Source organism: Pongo abelii, chromosome 16 (assembly GCF_028885655.2).
Source record: "Pongo abelii isolate AG06213 chromosome 16, NHGRI_mPonAbe1-v2.0_pri, whole genome shotgun sequence".
In the NCBI taxonomy this organism is placed as follows: domain Eukaryota; kingdom Metazoa; phylum Chordata; class Mammalia; order Primates; family Hominidae; genus Pongo; species Pongo abelii.
The window spans coordinates 84,669,033-84,685,100 of NC_072001.2; the positions used below are offsets into that span (position 1 = coordinate 84,669,033).

Consider the following 16,068-nt stretch of genomic DNA (forward strand, 5'->3'; position numbering starts at 1 on the left):
ACATGCCTAGCCATTGGGCATTAATCACGTCTACCATGGAACATCTTTATGAAAGAACAACATGCAACCATTGGCACTGATATTGACAAGAAATTAAATGATCTGGGGAAATGTTAAGAGAAAAGAACAGAACACAATTTATTTCAGCTCTGGTCTATTATTTCTACCCACCCAACATGCATATATGCTCGGGAAAGCATGACAGAGAAACTCACCAAAATTTTGACAGTAGTTATTTCTGGCTGATAGGAACACAGGTGAAGTGAATTTTTACTTTCATTCCTTCCTCCTTGTGGCTGAGTTTTCTCTAAGGAGGATGCATTATTTCATGATCAGGTAAAAAAACAAAAGAAAACTTTTTATTTAAAGAGAAAGTGAGTTAGGAGCTTGGCTGGCCTTGGTTCTCTCTCATGGGGCTCCTCTGGCTTTCTTGGTCTCTCAGAATGAGCTGGAATTTGAGCAAGAGACTGGATTTCAATCCTCTCCCACCCCCTCAAACTGTGATTTTAGGAAAGGGGCACCCTTGACAGCTTACCACTAGAGAGAAGGGCCTCTCAAGGATAAGTGGGTAGTCCTAGCGCTGGAAACTAGGGTAGGGGGTACTGAGAACCAGGAAGAAGGGCCAATGGGGAGGGAGGGAGGAAGGTGCAATGGCTAAGAAATAGCAGCTTTCTGCCCTCACCTCACCCTCAACTGGAAAGAAATGGTGACTTCTTCGTGTAAGATTCAAAGTGCCTTGACAGGTAGTTTCTCTCTGTTTGTTATTGAGCCTCAAAATAACCCCAGTGACTTTAAAATTATCATCCTCATTTTATAGATGCAGAAATGGAGTTGGGTCCCCCAGGAAGCCAACTCTGAGATGGAGTTTGGTCTGCAGCGTGTTTATTAGGAAGTGTCCTGGGGATCACTACCTGTGGCAGGGAGGGGAGCAGGCAGGGTAGATAGAGGGAGGATGGAGCTGAGATGCACACCCAATAGCTTCAGCCAAGCCCTGGAGCTCTGCAGCTGAAGTCCCCATTAGAGTTGTCCCGAGTTGGCCAACATAGCTGGGCCTCTGTAACCCTATCTCCAGCAGTCCCTGGAGATGGGCTGCCCCCTTGGACAAGGCAGCTGTCTGCAGCTGTGGCAGCCCCTGGAGGGACCCACAGCTGAAAGTAGTCTGCTAGCAGCACTCCCCACAGCTGGGACACCAAGCCCTTCCTCGATGGGTGATCTGGGTGGCATATCTCCATATACATCAGCCATAGGCTCAGAAAGCTTGAACGATTTTCCCAACCCAAAGTCATACAGCTCGCCAGGGACCAACACCAAGACTGCCATACTCCAGATCCAGAGTGACTTCAGATAAGAAGCAGATGGCCGATGTGTAGTGTGCTGCCCGTGGCAGTCGCAGGCGAGGCCAGGGGGTGTTTCTGTTTTCTGAAGCTCAGCTGTGAAGATTCCCTTGTGCTTCCCACATAGGTGTCAAAAGGCTGGAAAGCAGTTGGCACGGGCGGCCCACCTTGGAGAAGGAACGAGAGAAGAACTCAGCACCCCCGCATCGCAGGGCTCAGAAGGTCATGATCCGCTCCAGCAGTGACAGCAGCTACATGTCTGGGTCCCCAGGGGGAAGTCCTGGGAGTGGCAGTGCTGAGAAGCCGTCCTCTGACGTGGACATCAGCACACACAGCCCCAGCCTGCCTCTGGCACGGGAGCCAGTGGTGCTTTCTATAGCATCCTCCAGGCTGGCCCAGGACAGCCCGCCCCTCCCAGAGAGCCGGGACAGCCACCCGCCGCTGAGACTGAAGAAACCCTTTGAGATTTTGGTGAGAAAGCCTACGTCCTCCAAGCCCAAGCCTCCACCCAGAAAATACTTTAAAAGTGACAGTGACCCTCAGAAGAGTCTGGAAGAGAGAGAGAACTCCTCATGCTCTTCTGGGCACACCCCACCCACCTGTGGCCAGGTAAGAGGATGGGTCTACAGGTTGAGTGTTTCCAGGACCAGACTCAACTCTTGAGCATGGGCAAATTAGCAAGTTAGTGTTAACAGGGCCAGAATGAAAGTTTCTCCTGCTCCACCAGAGAGAAGCTGTTGCTTAGGACTCAGCTGAGGACTGACCATGGAAAGATGGGTTTGAAGGTTGACAGATAATGGAAGTCCCAGTCCTGCTTGCTGGCATCTGGGTTCCCACCCATAACACACTGGAATTTAAGGTTCCTTTCTTGTGTCATTTTTCACTCACCATGAAGGAAAAATACCAGGGCCCCTGCGGGGTCGCAGTCTTTGCACATGGATCTTTGAGTGTCCTGCTTGTAGGGAGAATAGTGGCTTAAATAACTAAAAAGGGGCCTGGCACGGTGGCTCACGCCTGTAATCCCAGCACTTTGGGAGGCTGAGCCGGGTGGATCATGAGCTCAGGAGTTCAAGACCAGCCTGGCCAAGATGGTGAAACCCTGTCTCTACTAACAATACAAAAATTAGCCGGGCATGGTGGCAGGTGCCTGTAATCCCAGCTACTCAGGAGGCTGAGGCAGGGAATTGCTTAAACCCAGGAGGCGGAGGTTGCAGTAAGCCAAGATCGCGCCACTGCGCTCCAGTCTGGGCGACAGGGCAAGACTCCGTCTCAAAAAACAAAACAAACAAACAAAAAACAACTAAAAAGGGACAAGAGCTGCTTACCCTGCTCCCTAAGTGAGTGGACTGGTATGATTTTGAGAAACTGGCTCCTATTTCTTCCCCAGTTATCTTTGCCTCCTCACCTCCTTAGGCGTGGATCCTTGGGGAGACCCCACCAATCTGTTAATTGGGGCTGCATATAGTGGCTCCTTCCAAGGGCTATTGTGAGGATTAAAGGTAACCACTTAAGGCAAGTACCTGACAGCATCTCAGGCATATTAGCATTCATTGCCATGATCTTTCCCCATCAGGCCCCTTAAAGCCCTCCTTTCTGCCCCTTGCATAAAAGGCAGACTGACTGACAGGCACCTGCTGTGTCTGGAACCATTTTTATGCGCAGGCTAACTACACTGAGTACTTTCATGTACATTGTGTCAATTAAATCTTACAACCACCTGATGGTGAGAGTCCCAATTGTGCAAAGAGGGAACTGAGAAACTCGCTCAAGTTCACAAGACCCACATAGTGGGTCCCGGTTGCCCACTATGGCACGCTGAGTTTCCCATCCTTACCCAGAAGCTGCCTCCCCCATCACGGAATGGCCCTGCAGGGGCCCTGGCCCTTCCCTTAAGCACACCGTGGGCAGGTGGGAGGGGGCCTCTGGAAATCCCCTAAAACAATCTACACTGAGGGTTGGCAAGCTTCAGGAGGGGTAGTGGTGGAGAAGGGATGTTGAGTAGGAGGGGTGAAAGTGAAGGAGGGAGGAGGAAGCCAGGTTACTAAAAAGGAAGTGCAGTTTTGCAGAGCGCTGGCAGGATGTGGCTGGTTAGCAACACATGATGGAGTTCTCAGATGGATCTGTTCTCCCACCCCCTCTTTTAAGCCCATATTTCATTTTCCCTTGGGCCTGAGACCTAGAAGTCCAGAAGGGCAAATCAGGAGCAGCCAGCTGAGAAGCCAGTCATTTTGCCTTCCTCCTGGAGGCCCAGAAAAGGAGGAGTGCAGTTGCCACAGCAGGTCTGTTCCAGTGACGCCCTCGGCAGAGCCACATAGGGTCAGTGAGTATTCCCAAGTAAGGCGTCTGGAGAAAGAACTAGGGTGTCCTCAGGGAAGCCCAGGCAGAGAACTTCCCCACAGGTCATCTTTCATGCCCTGTGTGCCTCGGCAGAATACAGGGCTCCCTCCTGTACCCGCCTCCAACAGCACTGTCTCCTGGAGACAAGGCCATTCTGCAGCTGCCCTCCTCTGTCTGCTCTGCTCTGTCCCATAAGGCCAGCAGATCCTTCTCCCACAAACATTTCCATAAAAGCAATCAGCACGACATACTTTTATTGGGTACTGGGGGGTCACAGAGAAAGGATCACAGCACACAATAGAAAACAGGAAGCAATTTGCTTGAGGTCACTCTCAAAATTTCCTCGACCGTTCCTGGGGATTTCTCAATGGATGTTTTCTTCCGTGGCCACGGTGTCCACTGTCTCACCCTCCCACTTTTCCCTTCCTGCAGTCTTTTCTCTACAGGGTCCCAAGACTGTTGTCAAGCTGCTATGGATGACCCCCAAATCTTTCCTATCAACTCTAATTCAAGGGGACTTAACTCTCACAACCAGTATGAACTTCGGGATATTTTCTTCAACAAAGAACTAACATCCCTCTTACAGAAAATCAGCCTAAACTCTCACCTGTGCTTAAAAAAACTTGCAACACACAACAGGATTTTCTAAGAATCCTTTCTTAGAAAACAAACAAAAAACCAAACAAAAACATACTTTCTCCCCTCTATGCTGAATCCACTCTCTCCCTCTTTCCTTCTTTCTCTTCTCCCTCCCTCATCCACCAAGCATGGTTCCAGGAAACACTAGTAAGAGAAAAATTTGTGTAAAATCAAATTTATTTCAGGGGCTAATTTTGAAGTCTCCCATGAAGAGGAGGCAATATTGGATGTGTTGATGAAAAGACAAAACACATTTGTGTCTGTTCTAAGATGTAAAGCTGCATTGACTGCAGTTGGTATCACATGTGGCTGCCTGTAAAAGAGCTAACAATTCATGAACGTCAACAGATGTCAACTTACAGAGCTCCCAACCGGGTGAAATTAAATTTCATCCCCATGTCATTTCTCTTGTGGACAAGAGTCTTAGAGATCATCAGGCCAATATCTGAAGCTTCTAATGCCATGACTCAGCCTTACTTTTTTAAGGGCTAGTTCGAGAAGCCCAATGATTCCTTTGAAATTGGTTGATCTCTCAATATTTCATAATGCTCTCCTAAAGCTCGGTTCTACAGTAGGGAACTTGAGCTGAGGCAATGCTCTGTGAATACATTTCTAACTTTTGTAGACCTTTCCTTCCTCCAAAATGTTTATTGTCAATGTAGATCTTAAATTTCAGGCCATGGATATTTGCCATTTCTTTTTTAGTCCCAAAGGATGCATTTGTTCCTTCCTCCTTCCTTCCTCTCTGGAAGGAAGACTGCAGCCGTGTCAAATGGCCCATCATTACACAAATCTGGAATGCACTGGACGTGGAGGCCACCGCAGTATAGCAAAGCATTTCTCTTGCAGACAATCAAATACAGGTGGCATCATTTTGATGATGTCTGCCTTCTCAGTCTTTTTTTCCAGATGGGTATTATGTTTCGTTGGGCTGTGTCTCTGGAACACTAGTCTTCTGCCTCTCTGCCTGGAAAATTCTTACTCTGTTTATGAAGCAGACAGAAAGCACTTCTCTAGGAAGCCTTCTCCACCTCTGGGATGAAACTGGTCTCTCTGTTTCCTCTGGGCCCTGACAGCACCTTAAGCACACTGTGTGATAATCCAAACTCTTCAAGTATTGCATAGCTATTCAGAGCCTGGTTCATCTTGTCCCTAGGCTGTTTGGGGAAGGACCCCAAGGCTGCATCCAGGCTCAGTGGTGGAAACAACTCTGCAACAGATTGAGGATGTCACCCTAGGTGCCACAGAGGGGAGCAATGGCACAGGTGCTGAGTATCTGTCATCTTTTGCAGAACACTTACTCAATATTTGAAGAGTGCTTAACAAGTGACAGCAATTGACAAGCATTTTCCTGAGTGCTCTAACCTTAGGGAACACTAGCTGCCAGGTTTTTTGCTGCCTTGTTTCTACGCTGCTCTGTACTCTCCTGGGGTGGGTAGTTCACCAGGATGCAGTTGTAACTGAAGCAATGCCAGTCCCTCCACACTCAAAGCCTTTTGTTCCTATCATAAAGAGCCAGGGTCTTCAAGTATGTCAACAGTATGAGCCCATGACCTGGACACCAGGTTGCTGGAAGTCAAGGGATGCTCTGCATGTCTAGGAGGTGCTGGCTCTGCCATGTCAGCACCAAGGAGAAAAGAATCCTCTTTACATGGCTGCTGATGAACTTCTCATTGAAAGCAGCTCAATATCCATTTTTCCGTCCCAATCAAAGTGTGTCTCGCCTTCTCACAGCTTGAGGCTACCGTTTTGACACGGTCTCGCTTCCTGTTTACACCACAGGAAGCCAGAGAGCTGCTGCCACTGCTGCTACCACAGGAAGACACAGCAGGGAGAAGCCTTAGTGCCTCTGCCGGCTGCCCAGGACCTGGTATCGGCCCACAGACCAAGTCCTCCACAGAGGGCGAGCCAGGGCGGAGAAGAGCCAGCCCAGGTAAGCTTTCCTTGAGATCTTCCAAAAGGAAGGGTCTTTTGAAAAAAGGTGCAGGGATAAGGTAAGAGCACAAATTGGCCTGAGGATCAGAGTGCTCTGCATTGACCTCACCGCTGGACCTGGCTGATCAACAGCCAAGGGTTCCAGGTGCTGGGCAGCAGCACCGTGGAGGTGCTGTCCAGGGTGGGGAGCCTCCTGGGTGGACAGGTGATGCTGTGGGGGTGGCAGCAGGCATGCAGGCCATTCTGGATAATTGGGAGGATGGAGCCCTTGGAAGAGGTCCAAAGACATACCCACCCAGCCATTCTGGGCAGCTGCCTCTAGGGTGCCAACATTCCAGTTGCAACAGTCCTGCTGCATTCAGGATTTCTGAGTCAGAGAATGCAATGCCAGAAAAGTATAAATAGCATCTACCAGTGGTCACCTCCTCCATGAGGTGGATAGCAAGGGTGTGTCCACATGGTACACCTGACAATGCTAAGACATGACTTGAATACTTATTTGCTTGCTAGAGAGAGCATAGGACTTGAAGTCAGGGAATCCTGGATCTGTCTGTCATTAGTATGATTCTGAGAAACCTACTTTGCCTTTCTGAGCCCAGATTCACTCATCAGCAATGTGTGGAAGAGCACGTAGACCCCAAGCATATGATGCATTCAGCAAGCACACATTGAATGCTGGCTTCGTGAGGCCCTGTGCTAGATGCTGGGGGGAGAGAGAGAAAGGGATGAGACCAGGTAGTCAGGTCTTGCCTCCAAGGAGCAACTAGTAGTGGCAGGAAATAAACATATAGGCTATAAACCATATGACTGTTAGAGAAACACTACAGAAAAAGCTCATGGAAGACTTTTGGAGGGCTAAGGGACATTTTGGAAAGATCTAGCACATCTCACCCAGAGTAGAGGCCCTGTGGGTGGAGGCTCCTCTCCCTTAGTCACCCTAATTGAGGAACATACTAGCGAAAGCAAACACCTCAGTGTTTAACTGACAGGAGGTTGTCACTCCAATCTGCAAAGGGCTTGCCTGTGGAACCTCTGCCTCCTGATTCTCACAACAGCCCCTTACAGCCAAGCCATTCAAAAATGCAGAAACAGGCTGGAGGCCTGGGCTCACTTGCCCAAGGCCGGTCTCTTAGATCGTGCAGAATTTCTCTTTGATATCATCAAGCTGTAATGCTCCATGATTCACTTCTTTTGAAACCTGGCATTGAGACAAGGGACAGGAGGGATCAGAGTTCCTTAAACTGGGTTGCGTTCCAGTAGCAAGCATCCCCCAAGGCACACAGGCCAGCCTTCCTCTGCTCCTGGGAAAGAGAGCCAGGACACACTCTCCCCTACCCATGCAGATATGATGCTGGTTCAATGCTGGCTTCTGAGAAAGACTCCTACATGCTCCAGGGCATGCCTGAGGTCCTGGCTGGCACAGAGCAGGTTGCACATTGCAATCCCCTGCTCATCACATTCCCAACACCCAGGCTGCATCCCAGGTATCTTCAGTCAGTACCTAGGGGTGGGCGTCAGTATTTTTCAGGGCCCTCCATATTCCAGTATGTAGCCAAGGTTGAGAATCCTACTTCACAGATTTCTTTCTACCTGGAACCTTTTCATCAGCTTTTGAGGGAGGGAAAACACTCCTTTGCCGAGAGCAAGCTGATCAATGACCTGTGTATAGGCAGAGCAGCAAACACACGGCTTCAGGGCCAGGCAGGTATATACATGGGAAATGCTGGCTGGGTGACAGGGAGCGTGAAGAGCTGTGGGAAGCTGGAGTGGCCCCATCGGAAGCCGTGCACAGGCACCTTGATTTTTAATGACATGGGTAGGTCAAAGCACAAACAGCTGCCAACTCATGACCTTTGTCTTAAAAGTTTAAAAGGCAAGAGAATTGCTTTGGCTTTTACACATTTAACATGGTATCTTGGAGGCTTCTTAGTGCAGTAGAAAGGACATGAACTTCGAGAGTCAGGAGACATGGGGTCTTGCCCGAGCACTGCCATCAGATGGCCCCTTACCCTTCTCGAAATATAAAGTGCCAGAGGTCGGCCCAGATAGTCTCTGAGCACCCTTCCAGGCCTAAAACACTAGGATACTGTGAGATTAACTCCTACTTCTGGTTCTTCACTCCTGCCTGTTGGCAGCTCAGTCAGGTAATAGCACCTGGAGTTCACCCACCTGGGTGTCCCCCACTTCTGCTGATCTCCTCCTCTTGAATCCTTCTTGCTATTCAGCGTGGAAACTAGAATTTAGGAAGAAAAGTCACTGTATGATGTAATGCACAGCTTTGGCCTTGTTTCTGCACTGTAGTGACCCAAACATCCCAGATAAAACACCCACTGCTTAAGAGGCAGGCTCGGATGGACTATAGCTTTGATACCACAGCCGAAGACCCTTGGGTTAGGATTTCTGACTGCATCAAAAACTTATTTAGCCCCATCATGAGTGAGAACCATGGCCACATGCCTCTACAGCCCAATGCCAGCCTGAATGAAGAAGATGGGACACAGGGCCATCCAGATGGGACCCCACCAAAGCTGGACACCGCCAATGGCACTCCCAAAGTTTACAAGTCAGCAGACAGCAGCACTGTGAAGAAAGGTCCTCCTGTGGCTCCCAAGCCAGCCTGGTTTCGTCAAAGCTTGAAAGGTTTGAGGAATCGTGCTTCAGACCCAAGAGGACTCCCTGATCCTGCCTTGTCCACCCAGCCAGCACCTGCTTCCAGGGAGCACCTAGGATCACACATCCGGGCCTCCTCCTCCTCCTCCTCCATCAGGCAGAGAATCAGCTCCTTTGAAACCTTTGGCTCCTCTCAACTGCCTGACAAAGGAGCCCAGAGACTGAGCCTCCAGCCCTCCTCTGGGGAGGCAGCAAAACCTCTTGGGAAGCATGAGGAAAGACGGGTTTCTGGACTCTTGGGGCGAGGGGCTGCACCCACTCTTGTGCCCCAGCAGCCTGAGCAAGTACTGCCCTCGGGGTCCCCTGTAGCCTCCGAGGCCAGAGACCCAGGTGTGTCTGAGTCCCCTCCCCGAAGGCGGCAGCCCAATCAGAAAACTCTCCCCCCTGGCCCGGACCCTCTCCTAAGGCTGCTGTCAACACAGACTGAGGAATCTCAAGGCCCAGTGCTCAAGATGCCAAGCCAGCGAGCACGGAGCTTCCCCCTAACGAGGTCCCAGTCCTGTGAAACGAAGCTACTTGATGAAAAGACCAGCAAACTCTACTCTATCAGCAGCCAAGTGTCATCGGCTGTCATGAAATCCTTGCTGTGCCTTCCGTCTTCTATCTCCTGTGCCCAGACTCCCTGCATCCCCAAGGAAGGGGCATCTCCAACATCATCATCCAACGAAGACTCAGCTGCAAATGTTTCTGCTGAAACATCTGCCTTGGACACGGGGTTCTCACTCAAGTGAGTTTCTACACCCGGTGTTTCTCTTTACCTTTCTCATCTTTTTCTTTCTCATCTTTATTTTTAAAAATAATTCTATATATCATTTAAAAAATTCTCAGATATATTGATTAAAGAATTGTTCTGCCTCTTTCTTTCCATGTGTGTGCAGATGTCTGAGTGTGTGTGTGTCTGTCTGTAGGTATTACACCTCTGCCTTTCACATTAAGGAGGAGTTTTCACAACATCTGGCTTCAGGAGGGCTGGGAGGTAGGAGGTGGGACTGGCTCCCTGGTGAATTGCTCATGAGGGCTGATGCACGCCTGTGGAGATTTGGAAGGTTGATGCACATCTGAAATGTCCTGCAGTTACTCAGAAAGACCAGAATGAGGCCAGGAGATTATCCATCAGGAATTCTTACTGCTCTCCAAATGGAATCCACTTGTACTCTGCACGTGGGTTCAACTCCCTGGTCAGGGAATTAGGATGTCTGGGTCCTAGTCTCAGCTCAGGCACTGATTCTGACTATGAGCAGGTTCTTTCCATGCTCACCCTCAGATTCCTTGTCAGCTGAAATTAGGAGATGGATGAGACCTTCTATGCAGAACCAAGAGGATGTCAGACGTGCCATGGGGTTCCTGCTGTAGGGCTGGGGCTTGGTCTTCCCTCTGATCAAAGTAGCTCTGCATTTATTAGTTTTATTTATTGTTCTTACACTGCTGGGAAATACCTGTAGAGTGAAGGGATGCTAGTATCGACTTATAGATTTGTTGCATCAAATAATATGCACATAAGTGCTTGGCACCACACCTGGGACAGAGTAATTATACAATCACTGTTATCTCTTTTTATTATTATTGTTCATACTGTGTGTTGTTTCTCCCTATGAAAGCCTTTCAGAGCTGAGAGAATATACAGAGGGTCTCACGGAAGCCAAGGAAGACGATGATGGGGACCACAGTTCCCTTCACTCTGGTCAGTCCGTTATCTCCCTGCTGAGCTCAGAAGAATTAAAAAAACTCATCGAGGAGGTGAAGGTTCTGGATGAAGCAACATTAAAGGTAGGTTTCCTTTGTAAGCATCTGCAGTAACCAATGGCTTATTATGGCTGTGTGGCCACCTTAGTTGGGCCAGAGGGGAAGTAGCTTGAGTAGCCTGCTGACATCAGACCCAGGTTGTGTCCTGTGATGGTGGGACACTGTAGCACTTGACCACAGTAAGACCTTCCATTTGAAGGGAGCCTTTTAGCTTGTGAACCACTTTCAGTAGATGGACTTCTTGCATCTTCTTTTGTCATTTTATAAATGAGAAAGGTAAGGCTCAATCAAGGTTACAGAACCTAGGTTTTCTGTCTCCAAGTTCAAGTTCAGTGCTGTTTCCACATTCCATGGGCTGCTGTCCTGGCATGTGTCTGTTGTGGGGTGCTGTCCATTGTAAACAATGTGGGTTACAAGAGCTCTCACCTGGAGCTTTCATTATTTCCACTGTGCATGGAGAGGTGGCTGATCCCAGGGCTCACAAGGCCCCCACACTTCAGTCAAGTCATTCTGAAAGTCTCACTTCCCATATGTTTTCTGAGCATGACCCAAAGGGGCGTGGGGAGGAAGTGGCCAGGCTGAGCTGGGGCCAGCAGTCACATGAGCTCAGGCTCATGGGTCCTGTACCCTCTAGGTGCTGCCCCAGGCCTACGCAGGCTTTTGGCAAGAATGATCCAGGCTAGGATGAGAGGATAAGGAGGTTCTCGTTTTCCATACAAGGAGGCCTCATAGCTGCAATTTCCACAAGAGTGTAGGTGAGTCTGATGAGCACAAGGTGCTACTGTGCTGAGATTCTTTCTCTGTGGCTTTCACTTGTCACCTGGGACCATCATCCCCCAGGATCTTACTCAGTGCAAATGAAATAACAGAGGCAGAGCGTGTAAAACACAAAGAGCCATCCTGCCTGAGCTGCTCTGGGGAGAGTATTTGCTTTCTAACATGAGAAGAGCCTTCTACAAGGCAAGTAACCTGATACTTGGGTAAAAGTTGAGAGATTTGGGCTAGTGTTGGGGCTTGGAGGTGAGGGTGCAGTGAGGTACATTCATCCTTCCATGCCTTTGGGTCTTAGGGGCTCCAAGTCTTAGGATCATAGGGACAGCTGCAAGTCAGGTGCTCTAGTGACCCTGAGCAAGTGAATTCTTTGACATAAGTTTACTCCTTAGTGCCAAGGTACAAACAGGTGGCCCAAGAACCTGTAGGTGTACTTTATTTGGTCTGCATGGTGATGAAAAAAATATTGAATTCTATATATGATAAAACCTGAATTGAAACCTGGACTTTTTTTAGGGAAGTGATCTGGTAGCGCTAGTTCTGTATTCCTATGTAGAGCTGACCCTTTGAGCAGATGTACTCGTTGGCTCTCTGCAGTTCCTATCACTCACATCTGCCCATTTTGCTCATTTTAGGGACCTGCCTGACTCCTACAGGCATCTGAGTTTGAGACCCCTGCTCTAGATGAGTTTGAGATTCCTGCTCCTGGAACAGGAGTCTCTGACTGTGTCCTGGCTCCATGTGAGTCCCCGTCTAGGCTAGGAAGTACCGTAGTAATGTGTGTGTGTGTTTCACACTTGCACACTGTGCATTGGGGCAAGATGTTAGCTGGGCTTCCTTAGTGCTGCTGCTGTGACCCACGGAGAAGAAGAAGGGAATAAGGAGCAACCAATTCCTGCAGAACAGCACTGACCCCTGTTTCGTTTTTTGTTTTGTTTTGTTTGACCTGAAGTCCTACAACCTGACTTCATCTCACACTGTCCAACATGCTGATTTCTGGCTGACTTCATGGCACCCCCCCTGCCCGGGTGTGGACAGGGTGAATGAGAGAGGAAAATAATTATGCTTGCTGCTTTACATACATTTTTTTTTTCTTCTAAGCTTCCCATGACTCCTGAAGAGTCCATTCTTTACAGATGAGGAAACTGAGGTTTGAGGAGGTGATGTAACTTGGAGGCTGGCCAAGCTGGGGTTTGAGATAACAAATCAGTCTGATGTCAGTCTGATGTTAAATTGTTCATCCTTTTGCAGTAAAATGTTTTTGAATGTACGTATTTCCTCCTGCAGCAATTAGACAGCATCCATGTCACCATCTTACACAAGGAGGAAGGTGCTGGTCTTGGGTTCAGCTTGGCAGGAGGAGCAGATCTAGAAAACAAGGTGATTACGGTGAGTGGCCAAGGGAAGGGGCATGTCAGAGCCAGAGGCAATGGTTCTGGGGGAGGGGGACACACTTGCCAGGAAGGGGCCTTGTGCTGGGGAAATGAGGAATGCATGACACTAGGCCACTGGGCAGGTCCTGTTCACTCGGCACATCCCAGAGCCTGGGGCCGCATGGAGAGGGTAGCCGGCCTGGCCATGGGCATCTTTTCCTGTGGGTCCCATTATTCTGGTTCATCCAATCTGATCAGCATGGGCTGCTGCCTTCAGGTCACCTGTACCTGACCCAGATGGTTTCTGGTTCTGCCGGTTTTATGGAGCCATGCTGTGGCTGCTCTCTCTCTAAAGCCGAGTGCATTGTTATCATCCCATGGCTGTGTTGTCTCAGGGTATCCTTTGTGTAGGCTGTGCTGGGCTCATTTGAATTTCCATGCCCAACTGAAAACAAATCCTCCAGTTCACAGCATCAGCCAGCATTAAACATACCACACCCCCTTGCAGTGGCAATCTGGCATGTTCCTGCGTGTCACTTCAGAGTCAATCGTGTCAGTGGTGACTTCCTTGATTTCTTGATAAGTTCTCTATCACATAAAAAGCACTTAAAACCAATAAGTCTCTATTTCTCTCACTGAGCGCAGCTGAGTATTACAAAAAGATTCCTGACCGTGTAGTTTACTTGCTACTTGAAGAGGAGGAAAGAGAGCTTGCCGGTGGGAATAGCACTTTGGGTGTTTTTCTCTGTCCATGAGTAGCAACTTCTGTCCATGTCATCTGGCCAGTCACCCCTGAGACACTGCAGACAACAGGAAACTAGTAGGAAGGCGCACATGTTGGCTGAGCGCATGCACAAAAGCTTCTTTCTCCTTCTGTGTTTGAGCATTTCTCTTCCTTTCCAGATTGATTAAAAGGGAACTAACGTAGAGCACTGTCCATGGCCATGCTGAGCACTCACTGACCTGTTGTCTAAATTCATCCTACCCACACTTTGGATTGATAAATTGGTGGCATTTATGCTTCTTTTATAGAGGAGGAACCTGAGGTTCCTCCTTTAATTAACTTTAATCTTTGTTGGCCTAAAAATCCTCTAGCATTGAGGAACCTGAGGTTCAGAGGAGAGGTTCTGCTTCATGCTTGGATGTTACAGCCTGGAGATTCTAAGCATGTAATAGAATTTTTCTAACACCAAAACAATTTAGAGAAGCAAAGAGCTTTGCTCCTATCATAAAAGCAAAACTACAGGTACTACATTTTAGTGGTTTCCATGCATGCTATCACTCAGTCCTCTTAATTATAATGGACCTCATTAAAGAGGCTGAGGCAGAGACATGAGATTTTTTTGTGTGTTTGTTTATCCCACATATCTTGCAGAAAGGAGACCAAGAGGTGACTGGAGGCAAAGAGTCAGAATTTCTAGGGGAGGAGCTATAAAAATGTCTAGACTGCCTTGGAGAGTGTTTCTCAAAATGCATTCTGCCAAATGAGACCGAGAATTTCTCTATGAGAAAAGAATTCTTTGCTGAAACACTTTGGGAATCCCCATAAGACCCTGCCAACACTTAGAAATCTGCCATGCAAATTTGCATTGTAGACCCTCTACTGCCTTTTGCTTAGAAATCTGCTGCCATGCAAATTTGCACTGTAGACCCTCTAATGCCTTTTGCTTTTTAAAAGTAGACAATGTCAGAACTTTTGTTTAACCCAGTATTCCTCAAGTTTCTTTGATTTTAAAAAATTTTTCTTGGCCGGGTGTGGTGGCTCATACCTGTAATCCCAACACCGCGGGGCCAAGGTGAGAGGATTGCTTGAGCCCAGGAGTTTGAGACCATCCTGGGCAACACTGGGAGACCCTGTCTCTATTTTTTTAAAAAAATAGGAAAAGCCTTTTTCTTACACAATACCCATTAATATGCCATAGAATCAGTGCTTTGAGAAAACTACTCTGGGGACTTCTGACCTAGGGCAGGTGAAGCAAAAGATTTTATACGGAATCCCAACTAGAATTGTGGTGATACAGTATAGGACATTGCGTTGGGATGGATTCTGAGGGCTTACCTCGTCATTGCTGCTGGTGATCTCTGCTCTGGATGGAGAAGGAGGGAATGCTGGCCTCTGTGCCAGCAGCTCCAATCTAGGACACAATTATCTTTAATCTTTGTTGGCCTAAAAATCCTCTAGCATTGACTAACTGGTTCAATCCTCCTCCAGCAAGCATGTGGAATGGACTTGTGTGATCTCTGGTCCTGACTTCCTTTGGTTTTCTCAGGTTCACAGAGTGTTTCCAAATGGGCTGGCCTCCCAGGAAGGGACTATTCAGAAGGGCTATGAGGTTCTTTCCATCAACGGCAAGTCTCTCAAGGGGACCACGCACAATGATGCCTTGGCCATCCTTCGCCAAGCTCGAGAGCCCAGGCAAGCTGTGATTGTCACAAGGAAGCTGACTCCAGAGGCCATGCCCGACCTAAACTCCTCCACTGACTCTGCAGCCTCAGCCTCTGCAGCCAGTGATGTTTCTGTAGAATCTAGTAAGTTCTCCCAACTCAGTGGAAGCTACGTGGGCCACATCCTCTTTGGCCATTTGGGGCCAGACCTGATGGGGCTACTCAGTAATTTGTGACCCCAAGAATGTGTGGCTGCCTAGTACGCTGCCTGAGACGTGTTTACATGTGCCTGTGTGCAAACACGGGGGCTGTATCACCCCCGGCTCACTTGAAGCCCAGGGCATCTGTGGCCTGGGAGAAGAGAGGATCCCTAACAGAGACCTTGTGTTTTTCTCAGCAGCAGAGGCCACAGTCTGCACGGTGACACTGGAGAAGATGTCTGCAGGGCTGGGCTTCAGCCTGGAAGGAGGGAAGGGCTCCCTGCACGGAGACAAGCCTCTCACCATTAACAGGATTTTCAAAGGTGTGGGGTGTGTCTGGTTCTTTGCGTGCTCTCCAGTTGTGGGCATGTGGCCAGGCCCCCAAAAGGCTTCTGGGCACTTTCTGGGCTATGTTGTTTCCCACAACTCCATGTCCTCTTCATAGGCATGCTGGTCTTTTTAGGGCTCAATTCTGCTTTTTCTACTTTTTCTCCTTTGCTCAGACATCCCCTCAATCCCCCCTCTGTTTTGATGGGTCTTCATAAATACCTAAGTCCTGGGCTTGGTTCGGGTTGGCAGGGCCAGGACTCTAGAGTGGGGCAGTGAGGCACTGGCCTGTGGTGCAAAATTTTAAAGGGGTGCCAAAATACTCAGTAACTCAGATCAATACTATTTTACTGC

General features: G+C 48.8%; 1 protein-coding gene across 3 annotated transcripts in view; it reads left to right on the forward strand.

Annotated features, from left to right (window-relative positions):
- The window catches only part of IL16 (interleukin 16), a 126,903-nt gene that overhangs the window by 108,662 nt on the left and 2,173 nt on the right, over positions 1-16,068 (forward strand). Inside the window, exons 12-18 of one of the 3 annotated variants that reach the window (XM_002825750.6) lie at positions 1,462-1,943; positions 6,093-6,243; positions 8,547-9,642; positions 10,514-10,682; positions 12,717-12,818; positions 15,073-15,331; positions 15,585-15,710. In XM_002825750.6, the coding sequence (XP_002825796.4) occupies positions 1,462-1,943; positions 6,093-6,243; positions 8,547-9,642; positions 10,514-10,682; positions 12,717-12,818; positions 15,073-15,331; positions 15,585-15,710 (2,385 nt within the window). Of the gene's footprint in view, positions 1-1,461; positions 1,944-3,359; positions 3,651-4,613; positions 4,686-6,092; positions 6,244-8,546; positions 9,643-10,513; positions 10,683-12,716; positions 12,819-15,072; positions 15,332-15,584; positions 15,711-16,068 lie in introns of those variants that run through there. The other 2 variants (XM_054531724.2, XM_024232561.3) reach the window with 2 other exon arrangements.